This window comes from Ciconia boyciana, chromosome 2, assembly GCF_034638445.1.
Source record: "Ciconia boyciana chromosome 2, ASM3463844v1, whole genome shotgun sequence".
In the NCBI taxonomy this organism is placed as follows: Eukaryota; Metazoa; Chordata; class Aves; order Ciconiiformes; family Ciconiidae; genus Ciconia; species Ciconia boyciana.
Window position 1 is genome coordinate 98,622,547 of NC_132935.1, and position 24,150 is coordinate 98,646,696.

Consider the following 24,150-nt stretch of genomic DNA (forward strand, 5'->3'; position numbering starts at 1 on the left):
ATAAGTACTGTTGCATTTGAAGGAGCTGTTTATGGAATATATTAGTGATTAATACATAGCAAGATTCTTTGTCACATTAGTGACATTAAAACTGCATTGCACAAAAAAGACTGTTGAATCCCCGGTACTTGGGTGAATAATGAAACTGATGTAGTGGTACAGTTTGCTTGTTTCTGAAAGGATCCAAGATCTCTTAAGCGAATGAGCTCTCTTCTATGCTATTACATCTTTTTGATCAAATGTAAACAAATGAGAAGAATCCCCTTTTGGAATTGATTATCATTTATTGTCAAGATATACCAGAACTGATGTGGACTGCTTTTAGAGACATTTCATTGTTGCATGGATACATTTAACTCAGAGCGCTCCTGCTTATACACTTAGTAGTTATAGGTTATTGTTTTAGGCTGGGGACAACTTCTTCACTGGGCCCTTAATTTACAGTGCTTGTCTTCCTGCCTCTGCTAATGCCAGCAATGTTACCTGCAGCAGAGTCAGCACAACTGTGAATTATTGTAACAAAAAAAAAGAATGTAAGCGGATTTAGTGGCACAATCAGTTGTTGCTGCCTGAGGTGCAATAGCGATCTTCCCTATCTGTTGCCTGCAACCATAGCAACTGAATCCACTATGTCCTGGTTATCCAGAATTATGAACATTGCATTTGCAGGGCTTTTTAAAATACTCAGATACCCAGAAACGGTACTCACTGTTCACAGTGTAGTGTGAACATGCAGTTATGAATTATGTATGCTTTATTGGAGGAGATTAATAGTAGTAGTGGTAGTTAATAACTTGTAGTCTGAGATAAAAATCTGATTTCCCAAACATACCTTATTGCTTCCACCTACATAAATACAGTGCTGTGATTTTCCAGAAACTTGTGCATGTAAGACTCACATGTTCATTTGGAATTAACACCAATTAAATTCTGCAAAGGCTGCAAAGATGCATTAGAGAAAAAAAGATGTAGAAGTTATTTGGATATTCTGCATACAACACAAGAGTGGTGGGTCACTCTGCCAGTCTCTTTGCTTAAAGTGTCAAACTGAAGGCCATCACAGGTCATGCAGGAGACTCCAGGCTCCAATGATGCTGCTGAGTAGTGCATCAAAGGCAGTTTCCCAAATGGCAACAAAAGTATGGGAATGTCTGTGTAACCGAGGTGGAAGCAAAACTCAGAGGGATTTATCTGTGGAAGTGGATGATCTCTCTCCTAGAACTCTGAAAGAACTATCTTGTGAAAGTACAGACAAAAAGGAAAGATTTAAAATACATCCATCAAGTCTGGATGTGTTTTTGTATGACTAGAGAACATCATATTTACTTTTCAAGAAAGAGGTGAGGTAGGAAAGGATCTGGGAAACTAGCAGCATCTTTCCCTTCGAGAGCAGTACTGATGAAAAGACAAGTCTAGTCAAATCTCAACCCTTGACCTGAGGAGTGATGACATTCTGGTCCTCCGAGTGGGTTTCAAGAGTAGGAAAAAAAATGTATCCCTTACACTCATGCGGCCCATCTACCTCCTCTTTTCTTTACAAGCCTGGTCCCTGCACCAAAGTCAGTGGCTATCTCCACTGAGCTCAAAAGATTATGAGTTAGTTCTAATTAAGAACACAGGAGCTGTCACAATGTCTCAGAAGACACCTGGGGTTCAGTCACCCTTCCTACTTTTTCTCTTAATTTTGTGCAGTCACAGAAATGAGATGGACTGAACCTTTGTTGTTAATTTTTCTCCTGCATGACCAATTCTTGTCTAGTTATGACCTGGGTTACAGCTACACAAGCTAACAGATATTGTATCATGATATTTTCAATTATGTCTGAACATCTATGGCCATCCTGGACACTGCAAACAATTTCAATCATAAATTAGTCCAAGCAAAATTGAAGGAAAAAAGGTTGCTAAAGTACAGGGAGGGACTAACTGCTCCACTGTAGATCTACCATCTTACGGCATGGACACATCCAGTAGGACAATCCCCCATTGAAATAGAACAGCATGGAAGAGACAGACGAGTCTCACTAATGAGGAGGCATACAGAGACTTGCTGTAAAGAGGGGTTCAGTCTCACTCTGGCTTTTGTCTTCTTTTCTTTGCCATTTTGATTTACCTGACTGAAATCAAACAAACATTCAAGTGAGGTGAAATTCTTTATGGGAAGAGTGGCTCAGGGAAACTAAGGGGACAGAAAGCACAAAAGTGATCTGGAAATGCAGAAAACACATTGCACTTCTTGCATTCCCTGCATGCCAGGAAGATGGGATCCGTGCTGCACTCAAACACGCTGGCACAAAGAGCAGTTTTAAAATCAGCCTAGTGAAGTAGTTCCAGGAACTTTCTTTTTTGATTAGTTTTGAGCTGTATTAATACATAGACCTGCAAGTTACCAACCTAAGTCACTGGCAATTGGTTTGCTTTCCTTAGTCACCCTTCTAAGACCACTTAGACCCTCAGGCTCTAGAATATTTCTGAACCAGACTCTTAAACTGCTCTGGTATCTGGCAACACTTGTGTATAGTCCTATCCAATTTCAACTAAAGTGCCCTTCACAAAGTCCATTCATTTCTGTTCTGTATAGGGTGGTGTTTGTGAGAGCTGCTGGGAATAAAATAGCATATTATATGCCCGCTTAAGTTCATCTATCCTGAAGCAGCAGGTGCTTACCAGTTTTGCTATTTGCAAACAACTCTTCAAATTAACTTCAAGCAGATGTTAACAACAGTGTATCTTTACACAAAGAGTATTAAGAGCCATTTGGACTAGCAAAGGCAGTTATTTGCAAGCCGCCTTTCTTCCTCTTTTATTTCAGCTGTTTGCCTCGGTAACAGCTGCTGTTCTCAGTGCTGTGGTGTCCATAGACATCACGTCAAGTTATGCTGATAGCTGACTGTTCCCATTAACATGTTCCCATGTTGGTGTGGTAATTTTTCCATCATTTGCAAATATGCCCCTTGTAAGAATTATCAGGGGAATAGATAGCTTCAGCCTTACTTTGTGAAAATGTAACGCAAAAATAAGCCATTAACTTTTAACCTGCTAGCTTTGTATCACAGTGAACTTGATGTGCTTTAAACCTTGCTCCTGGAGCTTTCTGAAATGGGGGAAAATGTAATTCTCCGAGTATGGTCCTATGAAGAACAGGAGATGCGGGCCCTGCAGCCATGTAGTAGCAGCTCTGTAGGGGATGGAACATTCCAGAAATTGCCTCCCAGGGAAAAAAAATGTCTTCAGCCTCCAACTAAACCACGCTCTGAATGGGGTGACAGGAATGGGTCAGGGTTTGCCCCTTGCTGGATAGCCCAGAGCCATCTGCAGAAAGGCCAAGGGCCTCCCATTGACTGTGGCTCAGTAGCTTCCTCTAGTGACAGCGTCTGAAGCTGCTCGCGGAGCTCGGTCTGATAAATGCGTATTATCACTGTGCAAGGGTTTGCAAGATTGCAGTACAGCCTCAAAGCATGTTGTATTTCTACCTTTATATTGTATGACTGGCAGAAGGGTGAGGTACTCTTCTTTTTCTCCTTGCTGGCTACCTAGCTGGCTCACTGGAAGAAATGACTGTTTATGTTGAGGCAGCTGGCTGGTTAAAATTCATCTATGTTGAATCTCGTTTAATTCCCTTAAAATTACAGTAGAGATGAATGAAACCCTTTGCTTCTCAGAAGCTGGGCCTTGTTACAGGACATTTCTCCTAAAGGCTTCCCCTGGAGCACAGGGCAACAGACAGTCTTGTTAGAGAAATAAAATGCTGTTCGTACGTAATACAAGTGCTGTGGATGCCACACTGTCAGTAATTTTTGGTGGCCATATGCAGCTTGACATGTCTTTAGGTCTAAACCCAGCTACTGAGAGACAGTAAGAATTTCTTTTTATGTCTTATCACAGATGTTTCTGTTTCCTGAGCCATTCTTGCTGAACAATTCCCTGGGTTAGCCTTCCATGTCACTGTTACTATATTTGTAGTATTGTAGCAGCAAGGAGCCCTAGTCAGAGGCTCGTATCTCTGGGGATATGAGGGGCTTACGTGCCAGGCCCTGTACAAACACCTGCGGTGTTACTCTGTGTTTATCCAGCTTTAGGCTGACACAGTGCAGCACAGAAACTGGGGGGAGCAAAGTTCTTGTGGTGGGAAACTGCTGTGGAGCATTTGAATGAACATACATTTCTTGTAGCTGCAATGGTCATTTTTACTCAGGACAAACAGATTATAAACATCTATATAATACATATAAATAAATTATATATGCATGTGTATAATATATAGTACCTATTTTATTAGTCATTCATATTAAGAGGTAAGTATCTATTTGCGGCTGAGGCAACAGGTGGCTTAGATAGAGGCATAAAATCCCTTCCGTAATTTATTGAAAAGCCTTCTTTTCGTGGGAGCAGATAAACAGGAATCCTGATGGGGACTACATTCTTCTCAAAAAAAGAGAGATATCGCTGTTTTCTCCCCCTCCCCCTTTATAGTAATCCTAGTTTCACACCTAAAATGATTACAGCATTCTGTATTGTTCTTTCCGTACATATGCACAGCCAAAGACAAGAATCATGAAGCTCAAAATATCATGTATCAACCTCTGGGAACAGGTGGACTGTGACGTAGGAGCACAGAGCTCTTGTTAAGGTGTTTTTTGTGTAAAAGTAGCTTAGCACAACAGTTCTATTACCTACCGTATTTAAGCCATCTGTCTGCAAGGGGTTATGCTGCCCTAAGATCCGCAATTTACTAGATGAAACAGCTGACTTACAGGGCCTGTAATCTTTGTGAGTTAAAACACAAAACAACAAAAACCAGACCAGGCTCTTTTCTTGTTACCAGGTCTCAGCAGAATTATTTATCTGTTGAGTTTTCAAACTTTGAAGCCCCTTTTAATACACTTCTGTTATTTATCACCTGTGCAGGATTTAAAATGGTGCTTACATCTTCATAGTTACCGAACCAGAAATGTTTTACACAGCCAAGGTCTTCTAAATCTAAATCTAATCTAAATAAAAAAAAAATTGAGAACTATATGCTAATGTAATTGTCAAAAAGTAATGTGCTCCCACAGGCACATTAAACCATCTTTTACTTATATAATATTCAGTTAAAAAGAAGACCAATCCCTTTAGCAATATAGTAAAGTTTTAATAGATGTGCCTTTTCCTTTTCTCTCCATTTTACATACTTCCAATTTTCTTTTTCCTTTCCCTTTTCCACTGCAACTGGGTTGCATTATGTTACCAGGTTGCATTTGACAGCTGTTGTCAAACAAGTCTCTCCCAGGGTCTCCCTTAACATGTCTGAATGGTGTTTGGTCACTGATGTTAAAAGGACACCGTTGATACCCAGTAAAGACAAATATTGTCAGTCGTTGTTGGAACAAGGGAGTAAAACTACTTTCTTTCAAAGGGACGTGGATGTAATTGAGGCAGTCTCCACTAAAGAGGCAACTTTGTAGAGTTGCCAGGATGGCCAGTTTCTAAATTGACAGTGTACCAAAAACTGAACATTGCCTATTCTCTGACAAAGAAACAGTTGAGATTCAAGGATGCAAATTTTTCAACAAAAAAGTATAAGGAAATAGGGAAAGGGAAGGGAAGAGAAAGGAATGGAAGGGGACAGAAAAGGAAAGGCTATGACTGAGAAAAATTGAGCACTCTGAAAATGTCTACATCTTATCCAAGATACAGGCATTTAAATCAGTGTATCTATGCTGCCCTTACTTCTACCTAAATGAGACCTCTGGGATTGCATTTGTGGCTGTGGCTGGAATTTGGCACTACAGCTTTGACCTTTAGCTTTGGTGAAATGGCTCAGACGATGGCTTCTTGATAAGTGGGTCAAACTAAACACAGCATAGAAGAGATACTGGAAGGATAGTAGGAGGCTTTTGCCTGCAGAAGTTGGTCTTTTGCAGCTTGTTCACCTCAATATGTAGACAGATGATACATTACAGGAAAATGTTTTGATAGTACAGGAGAGAGGCAGGGCCATTTAATAAGAAAATGTCTGGAGCTGATTATTTTAGACAAGAATGAAATGGCCAAAGTCTGTACTGAGACTAGTATCATTGCATTCAATCAGGCTAATGTAGGAATTACAATGGTTCTTGGTGTGGAACCTGTGGAGAATTTCAACTTTTAAAAGAGTGTTTTTAGAGTACTATCTAATGAGTGATAAATGTTTTTTAAAATGATATTTCAGGAAAAAAAGACTTGAAGATACTGTATCGGCTTCAGTGGGAACAGGATATAAATAAATCTCAACTGCTTGTAAAGATGCAGTCTTCCTCTTAAGAATTTGTTTTGATTTGTAAAGGGGGCTGGGAACATTCATCACTTGAGTGAAATTCTGTATTAGAAACTAAACACTGTAATGAAATTCACTGCTAGTTTGTAAATATTTCCTGTTTGTAAATAATCCTGCTACCAAAATTTGTCCTAAATGACTGTTGTATACAAAGAACAAAAACTTAACTGCAGATCCACCTGCAACTGAGAGAAACATTCGAGACAATTATCCTTGAGCAAGATTTGTTTCTTAACACTTATTTGATGCACAGGAAACTACAGCAATCTCTCATTATTACTGGTTGTTTTCTTGCTGCAAAGTTAACCTGTAGAAATAGGAGCAGAAGTTTCACTTCCCCCAGCTTACTCATGCAGTCCTTGTAGCAAACAAACTTTTATTAGGCATTCTTTGTGTGCTTATATTACAGCTGTTCATTTCTTTGCACCACCAAGAAAAAGCAGAGAGGGAAGAAAGAGCCATGCTTCAACAGAATCCCTTCGTTAGGCAAAAAAAAAAAGAAAAAAGGGCATTTGCTGTTTATCAGTAAGAACTGAAAAAAGACATAGGTTACTGTTACAGCTGTAGATTTCATGTTAAAGTCAGAAAGTTGTAGCAAGCAAAAATGACAGTTGCTGCATGGGTAAAATGCTACACTGGGCATTTGAAACATTTCATTATAATAACAGCTTTTGCACAAGACTCACTGACATCTGAGAATGTCATATCTGGTAGCAAATTAAAACTTGCAAATCTCCATTAGGTTGGTAATTGCTATTGTTCCCATTGTCAAGATGGCTAAATCAAGATGTAGTGAGTATAGTGAACTGCTACTCACCACAGGGTATGTGTGGCAGAAGGCAGCTCACACTTTACATTCAAAATAATGAACTACAAAATTACACGTTTAAGGAAATACTGTAGATCCATCTGATTTCCACTGACAAGCCTATTTTCTCTGACATATGCACACTCAATTAATGAAAATGAATACTTCAGATCATGGTGAAAATACAGAGTGGAACATTTTACTCTCTGGGACAATACTGCTCACAAACATACATACTTTAAATATGTGGTTTTCTTCTGTGAGCACAGTACCAACGAATATTTTAACTGTATCCATCATGTCTTGAAATGCCTGCGATTTACGTAGGGTCTAGTTTTGTACCACCACTCCACATGGGTAGCAAAACAGGCTCAGATACACAAAGGTCTCAAGGTCCTTAATTCCACTGATTTCTTGGCTTTCTCCTCACACAGTCCCACACACTTCAATAGGATGCCCTCAAGGAGTATAATATTGTCACACATCTTGGCAGAACCAGAGCCGAAGTGAATAAGGAGAGAGAATTGTGTTAGATCCAAAAATCTGTAAGCATCTGGTTTTATCACAAATTTATTATAAAGCTGATAGAGGTAACTGTTATTGTCAGAGCCAACTGCTTAGCCATTATTTCAACCTTTTGCACCTGTTTTAGTGTCTGTCTTGTAATTTATTAAGACATTTCTTTCTCTTTCCTCTAAAGTGTCTGCCTGTGTGCTTACTGCCAGAGCTAGGAACGCTTTACTATATGCACTAGTGATCTGTTCCAAGGTTGGCTGCAGCTGCCCTGTGGCAGCTTGATGGAAGGGTATGAGGAGCTGGAAATGGCACAGCTTTGTGATACTGTCACGGAGTGTGGCCAGAAATGTGCACACCATGGTATACAGCACCTATAGGTAAAGGGGCCAATTGCCCACTAAAAAATCCTGTCCCCTCCCTTTTGGAAACCCAAGCATAGTCTGATCTAGGCTGATGCTCCTGGGGTTTTGTTGCAGTTCAAGCTATGAGAATACAGCTCTGAGAGAAGCAGTAGTTAATGTTCTCCCTGACTCTTTGGACTATTTAGAAATACCCAAATGTATTACTTAACAGCTTTTTATATAAAGCTTCAAGCATTGCTTTGTTGACTTCTGCAGATATGAAGGGTAAATTATCAGTATAATGTACTTTTAAATCTGTACTTATACAGGCCAAAAACTTTCTCTCTTTCTCTCACCTATAATAAAATAGGATTTCTGCATCAACGTCTCCCTTTCATGAAAGTGCTACTTTCTTAATGCCTTGCAAAACTACTGCTTTTTCCTTTTTTCCTTTTACGCATATAAGTGGAAGCTGCTGCATGCAATGATTTACAACTGTGTCTGGAACATATCTACAGCTTTTATATATATCGTATTTCTGCCTAGGCCCTGATTCTGCAGACCTTTATGCTTAACTTCACACAGCATGAATCTGTGACTTTCACTCTGACTTTAAAATGTACAACAAAAATGAAATTATCACTTGACTAACTCATTGCTTTCTTGAATGTGTTTGTTACCAAGCTTCACAGAAATATTTAAAGAACATTTAAACCACAAGCTATTTAAACAACCTGCTAACTTACTGGATTCTAATTTCCTTACACTCACATGACGTAAAACTTTAAAAACTTATACATCCATAAAAATGTGTTTGTAATTTAATCTTTCTGACACACATTACATGAATGATAATTTAAATGAGCCATACTTCCAAGACAACTTTCAGATCTGAGTGATATCCAAAGTGAGTGAAATCAATACTTCAGATGCAGTAATGGGCTCATCACTCATGATGGAATGAGCACTGTTGGCAAGAAACTGTGCTTAATATGAATAAACAAGTCACACCTAGATTTGTATTCAGCAAATTCCTGCACAACTGAAGAGAGGGAAATAGAAAGACGTGATGGCTGAGATGCTGGTTTTAAGACCAGTCAAATATAATCCGCAACAGCTACACTTCTGAATAACATTACCAGTACTCAACAGCACTGAGAGTTCCTCCTGTTTGATCAAATGGCTGTAACAAATTTTTATCTTATAACACTATTTCCATACTTGTAAAGTTCCATTAAAGGTGAAGATGATTCTTTCCCTGTATTAACAAAACTAAACTTGTCCCAGATTCTCAGGCTAATTCTGCTAACAGGGTACTACAATTTCTTTTCCTTATCTAGTTATAATTTTAAAATCATTAGCTCTTCTCACATTCACTGATTAGAATAGAGTAGGGTGTAGCAAGTGTGAAATTTTGTACTAAATTAAGGAAGAGAATCATGTTTAATATTTTAAATTTTTGCTACAGAAACCTACAAGGCAGCAGATAATTCCAGTTTTCTAGTTTATCATGTTTAAACATTTTTGCATTGCTTCAAATGAAGAAGTACACACAGATCATGGTCTCTCCTGTGTTTGAACTTTTACTTGAATACTTGAGTCCTGAAGGCCTTGTACAATGTCTAATGAAGGGTGTGAAGAGAAAGTTACATAGTCTGTTGCTGAGCACAAGTAACATACATTCTCTTACATGGTTATCACCTCCATACAGGGGGAGATAAAGTAACTTTTCCAGGTACCGTAGAATCACAGAATGGTTTGTGTTGGAAGGAACCTTTACAGATCAGCTAGTCCAACCCCCCTGCCACAGGCAGGGACATCTTTCACTAGATCAGGTTGCTCAAAGCCCCGTCCAACCTGGGCCTTGAACACTTCCAATGACGGGGCATCCACAACCTCTCTGGGCAACCTGCTCCAGTATCTCACCACCCTCATCATAAAAAGTTTCTTTCTTATATTCAATCTAAATCTACCCTCTTTCAGTTTAAAACTGCTGCCCCTTGTCTTGTCACTACAGGCCTGGTAAAGTCTTTCTCCATCTTTCTTATAAGCCCCCTTTATATATTGAAAAGCTGCAATAAGGTCTCGCTGAAGCCTTCTCCTCTCCACGCTGAACAATGCCAACTTTCTCAGCCTTTCTTCATAGGAGAGGTGTTCCAGCCCTTATTCCATGTTAAAATACATTCCATCTGAAAGCCCTGCTTCACTTCCCTATATTCCAGACTTCTTACAGTGGTTTGGTCTGGGAATTAAATTATCATCTGGTGGCCAACATCAGTCCTCTGAATAGTCATTCAACTTTTAAAAAAAAATTATTTGCCTATACAGAAGGAATTATAAACTTGGTGTGAAAGACTGCAAGTATGTGAATGCACTGGTAAGTTTAGGAGATAACAACAGCAACGAGCTGACTGATTATATTTTTAATATATTTCAGCAATTCTCCTAGCCTGATAATAAACATGAGCACATTATTAGAATAATATAGAACATTGCATCAATGTAGACAGTGGACATAAACTCTTACATTTATGCCCAACAGAAAATTAATTCTTCATGTTTATACCTTTCCTAGAGAACAATATTCATTGCCATCATCTTTCCATGCATCTCAGATGTAACACACAGAAGATGTTTATATAAATACAGAGAGAGCATAAATAGTTAGTTATATTTACTCTCTCTATGTGCCTCAGTTATACTCTATACTGTGTTATATCTCTATATATACTCAGATATACGTATGAGTATAGAGATATACTCAGTTATATCTCTATACTGTGCCTCAGTTATATTTACTCTCTCTATATATGTATTTCAGAAATTATTTCTGTATGTACAAAATAACAGTTTTATAAAGATAGCTATCTATGAAATAATAAATTGGTATGTATCCCTTGTGTTTATTTTTCCTGTTATTAAATACCAGTCTTTGTTCAGATTCTTTCCACCATTCTTCTCCTTTCCCTGTTATGTTCCCCCAATTTTCCTTTAGTCTGACATCCTTCAAATTTTTGGGGTTTGTTTTTGTTCCTGCCTTCTACTGTAGCAGGCCTGGAGAATTGTGTCTGCCTCTCCTCACCATCTGCAGCTCAGCGTTATGGCTATAATCATCCCAAATAATTCTTCCCTCTTCCTCCAAATCTGTAGCACCAATGGCCTGACACATCTTCTCCACCTGTCTTTCAAACTTTTATTGGCTTGGTTGGGAAGTCCACGGACCATGACTTCTGTTCCTAACCTAGACATTTATTTTTCCTGAGCTAATGACCTACATTAAAAGTCAAACTGGTTACTGGCATTTTATAGTTCTTCATGAAGAAAGAAAGAGTACTTACAGTTTTACTCCAGGTAAGACCTGTGGTATGATGCTCTTTGATGTAAGCTTGAAGCTCAGACCAGATGTTCAGATATGACTTCACCCAGTCAACATGGCGTGCATCACTGTAAAAACAGAGACAATATTTATATCTGTGCATGTACTGAAAACCAGAAAGCATTGCTACTCTTGCTTAAAGCAGGTAAAACCCAATGGCTGTCTTAAAGCCATGGACAAATCAGTTAGCAGGCAGCCAGCCAGCCCAGTGCTGAAAATACTGAGGCCTACTACACTGGAAAGCTTTTTGATCCTTCCAGACAACTAACAAGGGCAAAGGATGCCTCTGGCACAGAGTGCTTCCTGCTGGAAGGGTGTGTCATCATTCTGTTCAGGTTTAAAGTCAACTGAAGAAGCACTAAAGGTGCTGCTGGGTAGCAGCAGCTACCCAGACGCAGACTCAGGGTGCGGAATTTTAGAAAATTAAATATCCATGGGTTCTCTAAGATATTCTAGCTTCCAAGTTCAAATGTAGCCATGGTAATACTAGATCATGTTATAGTCATCAGACTGAAATATTTATACATCAAGAATTTTTAAAGTACAAGTCACAAGTTGGCTCTGGAATAATTATTTGGAAGGCTTAGTCTTCCAATGGGACAGTTAAGTGAAAACAAGAAATATGTAGAGAGAGAAACTGCTTGTAAGATGGGAGTCTGTAGTTATGAAGAATTATTACTGAATAGCGATGGCTATGGACTGGATGCTTACAAGGATTTGGCTGTCTACCTCCTATTTATTTCCTTTGGAGTACTGCTGAGGATCTGGGTCAACAGGTTTAATCCAAAGCCTACTGAAGTCAAGGGAGAGCCTTCCACTACTTTGGAAGATGTGAGCTGATTCAGTGAAAAACAGGAAAATAATTCCTTATTAGGGGAAGAACTAAATACGTAAATAATGTACCCTGCTTATACCGTTATGTGAGACATTTTATTCTCCAGAATAAATACTAAAGCTATATTGTAAAAATCTTCAGTTACCCCAGTAGGTGCTACCTTCAGTAGGTAAACTAAAGCTTCAGGAATAATACATAATATATAGAATATAAAATATTATATATAGTATATAATATATATTTATACATATACAATAAGAAGAAATATATACAAAATGTTTTTATATATATAAAGTTTTCCCACTAAAGAGGAAAAACTCAATAGCAAATACTGTTCTTCACTGGGATATAAAAATCAAGAGCCAAAATCTGGCCTCCAAAAGTACCAAATCAACAGGATTTATATGTGACTTTTTTAAGAGGGCATGGGAAGGACCTGTATTTTTCCTCTTCCTCTGTCAGCTCACAGATCTCATTCATGGAAGTTTTTTGTGAATTCCTTGTGCTCTTTAAGAACAATGCAGTAGTACAGGAAAAAAAAACAAATTGAGAGCTACGGAATTAGATGCTCAGTTGTGTACATCTACCACCTAAATGCACATTTTCAAGTGACAAGCAAGAACAGCAACAGTATGAGTGCACAAATGAAACAAGGACGCGTAGCAGCTAGCTAGCCACACGTTGATATGTAAACATGCATTTGCATATAAGCTTATGATGCTGGAATGCCAGAAAATTAAATATAATCCTATAATTTGCAGAGTGAAAAACCAGCACTGCTAGTGCTGCTGCCATTCTCACTGCAACATGCTGCAGGTCAAAGGTGAGGAGGGGAAAATATAGTACTGCAAGCAGATTTTATCAAATCCTTTTTAGTTTACAAAATGCTTTCTGTGATGGCATTGTGAACCCTATTGATATGGTTAATGCTCTGTTCTCTGACTAGTAGATACTGGGGCTTGGCAACATACCTGTGCTTGTAGTCCTTTAATACCCTGTTAGTATAAAAGGTAGCAGCGTCATTCATTTCCTTGACATAAGGGCCTGGTTTAGGAGACTAGGACCATCAACCCATGGTAGCAGGAAACAACAGAAGGAGAAAGGAAGTAAAACATTAGTCAGACACCTTCCCTGATGTATTAGGTATATTATAAAACACCTTCTTGGGTGTAGTAGACTGAAGAACTATGCAGATGAGACTGCAGAGTTCTGCAAGATTTGGAACTATTCTGGGCCACACCATCCAGAAGCACATTTACAGCCCTCCCAACCATCCCGTGTGTCACTCACCACTGCTATCCACCCAAGGGCAGGTATGCTTTCACTGACGGCTGAGAGGTGGTTGAACATTTTACTTCCTCTGTTCCTTTCTCTGAAGTTCTGGATTTCCTGAATCTTCTCTGATATTGGCTTGAGAAGCATTGCCACCTCATTCTGGGGAAAAAAAAAAGATGACACTGCTGTTACAATGGGTGGTCCAAAACCACCCTGTGATTTAACATTGTCCTCCCTGCCCATTGATTTAATAGTTGGAAAGAAAGGTCAGCATATTCTCTACATTAAAGTAGCAATTTAATTACCCTCCTCTGGTTGCAGCGGCAAAATGCACAGACATTAGGTATTAATAATGTGTTGCAGCAGAAACTGTTCTCAGCACTGGCAGCATTTTTACATGCTGCCCAGGTTAAGGCCCATAGAGACCCTACAGCTCAGAGTTAGCAGAATGCTTGTATTTTTCATCTGATATCCCTGAACTTTTTGTGAGTCTTTATACTGGCTTGAGTTTTTCAAGTTATTAACCAAATTGTTCTTTCTATAAGAAACAGAAACTAGCTACTAGGTTAGTAGCTTCTTATCAGCTGGCAACAAGACTGAGAAAGTAATACACTGAAGGCAATATCAATTTTAGCTTTCTGTATTGGTATGTTTTAATTTCCTTTGGCTGCAAGTAATGTGCGAGGATTTCATGGGAAACATACTGCCTGCAAGCCATGGTTTGGGGAAATTCTCCTGTGTTAATCAGAAACGAATGGTATCCAGGGGAATGACTGTTGAGCGGAAGGAACAGTGTCTGGAGTGAAGAGAAAAGCAGAATGAATGTAGAAGCTATCATCTGAGCTCTTTCCTATGCAAAGTGAATGCTAATCACACTGGCCCAGTGTCTCAGAAAAACTAATTTAGAGCACTAACTTACAGGGAAAAATTCTTCCACTCAGAAGCAGCACATTGAGGGACAAGGAGTCATTAGTTTACAAGCAAAACAACTGCTGTACCTTGCAACCATATAAAATGTTTCTATAAAAACAGTCCCATTCTTTATTGCAAAGGTATGCCCACAGAACCCATACTACATCCCACCAAAGAGAGCGCACCATTCTGATTTTTCCCTGGCACTTCACTCAGAAATCACTCAGCATGTAGCAGAACACTGTATTTTTTCTCACCTTTTCTTGGGACTACTTGTTTAATGGAATTAAGTGCTTGCTGGAGACAACTAATCATCGTATTCTTGAGGACTAATGCTGTCATGACACAAGACGATGTGTGCATATGTCCTGCTTGATCTCTGTCATCTGTAAGATATTTCTTTTCACCCTTACACAAGACCTCGGCTTTACAGGATTTTATGTCACCTTAAAATAAGCATCTCTGCTATGGATCAACATAGATCAAAAGACACTCCAATAAACATGACAAAAAGAGGTTCTGCATTTTTAAAAGAATTTTGATCCAACTATGGAGCCTTAATATTTTAGTGGTAATGTAATTTTGAGAAAGGCCTATGCATCTGAAATGCATGGGGATATTTGGTCTTCTCCTACAACAAAGTGGGTTGGGAGAAAACAAATATTTACAGTATTACTAGGAGATGAAAAGATGTTTTGTTGATGGCTTAATGACCAGCATAAGTCATTAAGTCTTAAAAAGCCCTGAAACCTCCATGATTTGTAGTTCTTAAAAAATGATTTTGTTGCCATAACATGATAAAGACTGCAGGAATTCTTCTTTCTAATTTTTGCTTGTTTACAACATGCTGCAGCTGGTTGGTTCTTTCTTATTTTGCAGGGAAATCTTTCGAGTGTGACAGTAGTTAACAAAACTGAAATTTAAGAAAGTGCTTGTTCTGCTTTGATATTATGCCAGTTTTCCTCCCATAAAGTCTAAGGGATATTTACAGTCCTTAGCTTACTGTGAATCTTCATGGCCCAGTTCCAGCCAAAGAGAATATCAGGGCTAAAAATACAGCTCCACTGATGCCTGGTGTATCTAGACAGCACTGGGAGGCAGCACGTTTCTGTGGATAGGGCACAGAAGTGGGAGTCCGTAAATGGGGATTCTCTTTGCAGCTCTCCCACCAAATTATCATCGGGTTTCAGGAAAGCTGTGTTACCTTTCTGTGCTTCAACTTCCTATATATGAAATGATGCTAATATAGCTGTTCTGTTTTGTAGAACACTTCGATATCTACAGATAAGAAGGCAAAATCAGGGCCAAACATTTTCCTGAATGGTACCATAAGGCCCACACCTCCTCCTACTCGTACTAGGAAAACTCCCAACCACTTTTGTGAGGGTTTTCTGCCAGTGGTACAGACAGAATTCCTGTCCCTCAGTACACAGAACTTAACCTGTCCAGTGAATCAACTGTTTATAAAAATGTAGTGGATTTATGTAATTTCACAGAAAAAGTGCCCTGTGGGAGTTTTAAAGGTGAAATATATATTGCCACGGAAGGTAGCTCCAAGTAATCATTCACTTGGCACTGCATTGACACCAGGAAGAGCCACAAAGGGCTTGAGGCTTTGCTCAGCTGTGTCCTGTGTGAGATGTGCTGGGAGAACAGTACAGCCTGCCTTCCCTTCACTCTGCACTTGTCCTGTTCTGCAATGGCTGCTGGCTGGCTGCACAAAATGTGTGTGTGTGTTTGTGCAAGCTTGTCGCGATCCAAATTTCTGTGTAAGGGTTGGACACAAAGGAATACAAGCCTGCAAGGAATCACTTAATTGAGTCCTGTCTCCCCGCAGTCAGTTCTAAATTTTTAGTTAGTGATTAAACTGCAGATGAATTATAGTGTATGTGGCATACGGGTACAGAAAGGCTCATTAATTCTGGCAGTAATCAGTCTTGTTTGGCTCTACAATGCAGAACCAGTTGTGCTGAGGGTTCTAGAAGAATAATCTCTTTATTGCAATGAATATTAAAACAGCTGGTTGTTAATAAAATGATTGTCTATACTGTATCTCTAAGAAAAAATGAATTCAAGGAGATGAATCAGAGCTGTTGGAAAAATCTTCAGCATGCCTTTGACATGTGCTAGATAAAATTTCTTGTCATTTAAGACACAGCACAGTTGTTTAACAGAAATTTAAGAGTCTTTGTATAAACACCATTCCTATTACAATATCAGTTTTGCTGAAATGTTTAAAAATGCAAGTGGCACAACTTAGAAATATCGAAAGTAATTCCCAGTATGCCTTTGTCCTTTTTGAATAATTATTAAAACCAACCAGTCTTTTTAAATATTAATACCTAAACAACCAGCCAGCTTTGATCCATGTCTTATAATTCTTACTAGAAAATCAAGAGTAGTAAGACTACTGCAGTGATTAGCCAAAACACTCCAAAAAGTCTGAGCATGCAACAAGAACTGCCTTAGGCTTTGGCTTCAGAGACTTAACAGTCTCAGCCCAATCTCATAAAATGGCCTGGCATACCAGTATTCCAACAGACCACACCAAACAGACTTCCCTCTCCTTCACATTTTTGTAATACTCACACGAGGAGTCCCCCAGATGACAGGTTTAACAGGACTTGGGTACATGGATTCAGTTCAGAGGAATAGCCAAACTTTTGGGTTTTGTGATTTGCCTGTGAAGTCACACTAAACTGAGTGGCTTGCTTAAACTTTGGCTGCTTGAGCCAGTGATTACTTGAAAATCTCAGCTTTCATTTGAGAAAACTGGTATTTTCTCAGGACCATTGTTGTCCAGAAACCTGCCAGCATGAATCACAAAGGCGCAAAACCCAGCAGGTAAATAAAAATAGAGTTTTTAAAGATCTTATGTATTTTTAAGCTAATCTTACATGGTTTTGAGGGCTGAGATTGTTTACTGAAGAATTTTTATGTTGATGGGTGGCAACACAATTCAGACCTCACTATTATAGTGTATAAATCAACCTGACCTATTATGAAAAAAACATGGTGAGGGAACAAATACCCTTTTAAGTTATGCTAACTGAGGGGGTGGCAACATTTGGCGTAGGAGCAGTAAAAGAAAGCTGAGAGCATTTGGGATCAGCAGCCCCTTCATTTTACTCAGCTGCAACCAGAACAGCATGACTACAACCTTTATTCCATGGTCTACAGTTCTGTTATTTTCTTCCGTCAGTTCAAAATCTCCATCATACTTACATTGTATTTTTCACAGGCAAGTTTGAAACACAGAGTTGATTTGAATCAGCTGTCTTTGTATATGTTGGCAAGTAGTGCAGCCTAATAGGAATGGTTCTGTAGAGCAAAACAGTTGGTGCTGAGGACCTGACATTCACACTATATGTGTTGGGGTGGGGGGCTATTTTGGACTAGCTGTAAATTGTGGTTTAGGTGCTGCCTGGGAGTGTATCTTCCATCATCAGAAAGATAACCATTTTGTACACCCTAAGACTGCTCTACAGCGTGAATCACAGCATAGTAAATAGGGCTGATTTGAAGGAAAAATATAGTCCCACTGTGAACTAAAGCACTAATGTAGACACAGCCATTATCTCTGCAAACAGCCTAGTATGGTCCCATCCCACCTTTCATCCTTTCAAGGGATGAAAGATGTCATGGATAGCGTCTGCCACACTCAGTGCTAACAATTTAAAAAGTGAGCATCTGCTCTCAGCTGAGACTTGATTCCCTCTATTGTAAATGAAGAAAGAGATGTCCCTGAGGAGTTATTTCCACCTAATAATAGATGTTTGAAGACTATATATTAGAAGACATAAATAGATGTGAAGACTGCGCTCTGGAGGTGCTGCCATTTACTGTAAAGAGAGCCTAGAAAGACACCTTACACAACATGCCTACCTTGACAGTTAAAGCTGATGAGCAGAATCCCATCCAGTGTCTATAGGAATGAGATTCTGGTAGCTTCAGTGATCACCAGTGAGATGCATTTCTGCTATGAGTGGCTATGTTTCTAGAACTAAAATAGTTTTAGATTAACTGTAATTTCCCATATTTTGTATTTTGTAAAGGCAATCTGTAAAGGAGACTTTAAAATTTAAATTAGTCCCTTTTTTGTATGTATGTGGTTTAAGAAAGGCCTGTCTTTTTTGTTGTAGCTGGATATCAACAGTCTGAATGGAATCAGTGTTCAGATTAGGCTGAGGAATAACCTCTTTCTTTAAGTATACAGAAATTTTTTTTTTTCCCAGAGGTGAATCTAAGCTAGTTGGTAACTTTGAGCCTCCCAGTGCTGCATCCAGATTCCTCAAATGCTTACTTTTTTTTTTTTATTTTCATTACTACTTCCATAGTGAATATTAACAGCTTTTGTTGGTGGCTGGCAAACTGTTTTTTTAGCACTGCTGATCTCCATCTCTCCTTGCAGACGGTGTTTCACATTTGGTACCACAGTTTTGCTCTTAAAATTGTAGCATAACCTACTGCACCTTAATCCAATACTTTCTGTGCAAGCATTTTCTGATTGGCAGTAGAGACTATCAGTGAGAAATATCAGATTTAGTATTCTGATATTTTCAGGGTTCAAAGGTCTCCTCCTAACTAACTACAGAGAGACATTAATTTATTCTGGTCTTGTTTTCTTAGACTGTAAATCTTCAACATAGTGGTGTAACAAGTGTTTCGTTTGTTTGTCAATAGTACAGGTTTTGCCACTTCCACTCACTGCTGTGCAACAGTAGGACCATGACACAGAGAGACAAATCTGCAGAAATGTTTGGTCAGCTTCATCAGCACAGAAGCTTAGACACATTTGTGTGCTTCCAAAGTGACTTAATTGGTATTTGGCTTTTATTCCTCTTAGATAGCACATAAATTCTCAATCTAACAGCCAATATTAGCTGTAGCAATTTTGTGCTTTGTGGGAAAAAAAAGGGAAGACCAAACCATAACCCCACATGACAAATTACTAGTTTGGTCATTTCTGGATTTGTTTTGAAAGGTGAACTCTGAGGGAGGGCAAATGGAGAGGAACATGAAAGACAAATAGCTTCTAACCAGTGGAGAAATCCAGGGCCTGATACAAACTGCATGCATCAGTTTACAGCAGTGTGGAATCACACCCAACGCTTTTGGCCAGGACCCTGGCTGTTTTTTAAATGGACTTGAACGCGCTAGATATTGTTTTCCTGTCCACTACCACTCTCCGTGGGCAGTATATTCAACAAGGAAGGGTCCTTCTGCTTTAGGCACACAGGCAACATCTCACACCTAATCAACAAGAACAATTACACAAATTAACTGTTTTCAACCTTTTGATTTACTACTCCTCAATCTTTGCTGTTGTGATCGTAGTCCATGTCAGTGGTGCCTAGGACATTCCAGGTAGCAACATTCTGTCAGAAAATGGTGTTCTGTTGAGCCACAATTGCTTTGTTCACAACATCTGAGATCTGACAAGCCTTTGCTAAGGCCAATTAGGTTTCACATGGGGTATGTCCCAGGACAGGGATGTTAGATGGTGCAGACTTCCAGCCTTGGACATTCATGTGTTTCACCTGAGATCTTTCCAGAGACAAACTGTAAGACTGCCAAGTTCAATGAGCAGTCCTGGAGTCTGCATAACTTTCAGAATTCAAAAATCATTGGCTGTGGTCTGATTTAGACCAAAGTAAAAGTAGAAAAAAATTTAAATAACCTGTGAACTGAAAAGCCCTGCTTTGCAGTCAGCTGTATCCCCAGTGCTTTCCCTTTTAGAAGATCATGCACAGTCCAGAAATCCAGGGAAACAATTGGGTAGCACAGAGAAAGAAGTGTACTTGTTTGGATTTGTGTTTAGCAGAAATAAAGAATAACGTACTTAATGGGAAAGGGAGTGTCCCATCAGTATAGCTCAGTGGGATCTCACATGGCGCAGCTTGAATATGAGCATTGCTACAGGGATTGAAATCACCATTGCCTGGTGATTTTAGGACATTATTTTAGGACACAGCAGAATTCCCATAAGAGTCTGTAGGATCCCCAGAATTGCTTAGCAGGTATGTCAGATGAGGAGCTAGACAAGATACAGAGTATCATCTTCAATAATGTCTTCCTTATGGGGTGAAGCTGTTCTTAGTCCAAGTATAGACGTACTGGAATAAACAAGTGCAAGGAGCCTTGGCTTACTGGAGCCTGGTTCTTGCACAGAATGTGAACTGCTGGAGAGTCTGTGCCTGGTGGTGTTGATGTGAGCCAGTCTAGAGGTGTGCAATAATGTGCATCTCTGGTTCTATTTCTCTTCGGTACAGGCTGGGAGATGTAGCACTGATCATGGCCCTTCTGTATTCCCTGGATCCCTAGGTGTCTCTGGGCCTTCTTACAGCTGAGTGCACTGCCCCTGGGGCAGAACTGAATCTCGAATGCATCCATCTTTTCATTGCAGGGGCTACTGACCTGGGAGTTTCGGCAAACACAAGTGAGGGAAGAGAAACGGTACAAGGACACCTACAGAAGTTAACTACAAGAAAGACATTGAGGTGCTGGAGCGCATCCAAAGAAGAGCAATGAAGCTGGTGAAGGGTCTAGAGCACAAGTCTTATGAGGAGCGGCTGAGGGAACTGGCGTTGTTTAGCCTGGAGAAAAGGAGGCTGAGGGGAGACCTTATTGCTCTCTACAACTACCTCAAAGGAGGTTGTAGCGAGGGGGTGTTGGTCTCTTCTCCCAGGTAACAACTGAAAGGACAAGAAGAAACTGCCTCAAGTTGCACCAGGGGAGGTTTAGATTGGATATTAGGAAAAATTTATTTACTGAAAGGGTGGTCAAGCATTGGAAGAGGCTGCCCAGGGAAGTGGTTGAGTCACCATCCCTGGAGGTATTTAAAAGATGTGTAGATGTGGTGCTTAGGGACATGGTTTAGTGGTGGACTTGGCAGTGCTAGGTTAACAGTTGGACTTGATGATCTTAAGGGTCTTTTCCAACCTAAATGATTTTATGATTCTATGATCAGAAAATATAATGAGCCGGAGGCTGGTTAAATGCAGTCGAGCGCCTTTGAGACAAAATTATGAGATAACAGGTGTCAGGGGGCTATCTGGACCTAAGCTGAGTAAGAGTTTGCAACAATACCCAAAAATGAGCCTGTGAACACTGTAAGGCAGCAGGCTAGAGACTGAAAACTGTCAGTTGGTTCATCACTCTGGCTGTGACCACATGTCACATGCAGTTGTAGGCTTGCTGATAACAGAAATATGTCAACAGTTTGGCAAGATTTCAGAGAACAGAGGGGGGAAGGGGTTCCCTTTGGAGCTCAGAACTCTCAGGCTGTGTCCATGTCACTCTTGGCACCTTCTGTAAGTTTGGGACCTGAGGACCTTAAAAGGACTGAACCAAATTCTTCCTTAAGCTATTTCTAGAAAGAGAGGAACAAGTTTGCAGCAGTCAACCGAGCAGAATGGCAGCAAAACTTGTCTCAAACTCTTTTGCATAAGAAAGTAATAAATTAATGAGGTGAGGAGTATCCTGCTCTTCATATTTTTGGAAAACAGTAAGGGTGATCCCAGTAAGTATGAGGAAAAGTAGTGGGAAATGGAATGACATAAGCAAGTCAAGGTAATTAGAAAACAAATCCTGCTAGGATGCAGAAGAAGTCGTCCCAGGAGTCCTGTTACTGAAGTACGTTAAAAATAGAAGAGAGAAAAAAATGAGCAATCCTACACTGACAAAGAGTAGGGAACTGTAAATCTTCATCTTTGATTTCTATATAAAAATTCTGAGAATGAGTCCTTTATTCAAAGAAATTGCCACAACTCTTCTACTCCTACAATAAATTTTTTGCTTAACTATAAAAAATTAAAAACCTCAGGATTTGTTCTCATGGCTCTAAGTCTAATTTCAAATACAGTTTCTTGGGTTTCAGGGCTTTTATTCCCTTTTCTAGGAAAAAAACGAAAAGCTGTCCTTTACCTCTCACTTTCTTTCACCTCTCTCCTCCCACCTGTGTGCAGAATCTGGATATTTAAGCTACGTATTTAATTGGAATGTTTGTCTGCACAATGTTAGTAATTAAATCCATGAGCTCTGGCAGTGATATGAACTCTGCATTTTTTTTTAATGAGAAATTATGTAATAATTTATATTCTGAACTGCATCTGTCATTTAAATCTGTTTGTAGTACTTCTTACCATGAGCATGCTCAGCCTGGGTATGTTTATATTGATTCACAGAAAAACTTATCTCATTAACTAGTTCCCAGTATGGGAACAATGGATCATTCATGCCCTCAAAGCAACTCTTAAAATTGTTTGAAGTCTTAAAGTGAAATGAAACAACTCATAAAGAGAAGACAGTATGTACGTTACCATTCACAAAGAATTCAGCGCAGTGACTTTGAGCAGTGATCTCGTATGTTAGTATTCATTATCATAAACAAAAAAAAAAAGTTAAACAGATAAACTTGCTCAGGAACACTAATAACTTTTAAAATTATTATACAATAAAATAATAATGTTTCAATCAGAATTGTACTTGGCTTAGAATATGGGGAATAGAAAATTCGGATCCAAACTATTTCATAATGTTTTGTGAAGGTTTATGTTAAAATCTATCTTCTGAATTGCCCAAGCAACATGTAAACGTAGAGTCTCAAAACACTTTTTTAAACAACTTCTCACAGAATATAGCAATATTCTAATTTATTTTCCCTTCTCCATTGTCTCTCTTTACTATCTTGTATATAGTAAACAATTTATAATAGACTTTTTGTGCTTTAATGTTTGAAGTTTGGCATCAGAAGATAATTTCTAGTAAGTGGATGAACTGAAGAATCCTATCGTGCTGAATGAGCCTGTTTCCAGCAGCCATTAGCTGGGACATACACAAACAGGAATATCAACCGGTGGTTTTGTCATGTGATCTCTTCCACTGCACATACAAATATAGAACATGACCATAAAAAGTAACAGAACATGCTCTCTGCGAAGTAATTTATTGCAGTTGATGTGAGATTGGTATGCCAGCTGGAATTACCTTCTCGGCTCCTACTATTTTCACATATACAGATAATAAAGGCTGTGCACTGCAACAGATTCCAAATGAAAAAATACCAACATTATTAACAAGAAGCAAAACTCTGCAAAAGCAACTTCAGCAAGCTTAACTGTTTGAAAATCTTTGCTAGTGACTCATAGCAGGAGTTAAAGAGCTAAATGAATACTAGGGCTTCAACATTTTCAGACAGGGGAAAAAATACTACTTTTTGTACGATATACTTTTCTCTCTTTGCTGAGCACAAAAATATCTAAGGATTATTATACATATAGGAGCTTTCTTTTTGTTTGAATTCTTTATTCATTCGTTTGTAAGCTGCAAGAGCTGAGCTAATTTATTTTTCCAGGGCATTTTCCCCTCCCTCTTTTTTTTTTAAAGGCACCACCTATGACATCCCAACATGACAGGAACTCAGTAAATCCCCTCAGTCTCCACACCGCTGTCTCTGAATGTCTACAAAGCTACTATGCCATAATCGCAACTCGCTGGCTCATTCACAGCTTTACATTATAAAGCAAACAGTCTAGACAGCTGAATGACAGAATTACTCTCTTTTCTGTTGCATTTATAGATATGCTGTCATCTTCATTTGCTTTTCTCTACTCTGTGCATTCTGATACACTAATGATTAGCTTTCCTGTTTGGATTCCACACTGACTCCATGGCTCTAGGCTATAAATACAACCAGAGCCCAGATGACATCACATCAATAAGGTCCTGGGGGGCAGGGGGGGAGGACCCCTGCTTCTTTCCTTCTCCTGGGTTAGCTGGTGATAACCA

General features: G+C 39.2%; 1 protein-coding gene across 3 annotated transcripts in view; it reads right to left on the bottom strand.

The window, feature by feature from the left end:
• CAP2 (cyclase associated actin cytoskeleton regulatory protein 2) overlaps nucleotides 1-24,150 on the bottom strand; it is a 76,372-nt gene that overhangs the window by 17,181 nt on the left and 35,041 nt on the right. For all 3 annotated transcript variants that reach the window (XR_012041050.1, XM_072853295.1, XM_072853296.1), the window contains exons 5-7: nucleotides 13,465-13,608; nucleotides 13,146-13,231; nucleotides 11,302-11,407 (exon numbers count right to left, since the gene is read on the bottom strand). Coding sequence is in view for 2 of the 3 variants with exons in the window: in XM_072853295.1 (XP_072709396.1) it covers nucleotides 11,302-11,407; nucleotides 13,146-13,231; nucleotides 13,465-13,608 (336 nt within the window). In the remaining variant the exon portion in view is untranslated. The remainder of the gene's footprint in view (nucleotides 1-11,301; nucleotides 11,408-13,145; nucleotides 13,232-13,464; nucleotides 13,609-24,150) is intronic.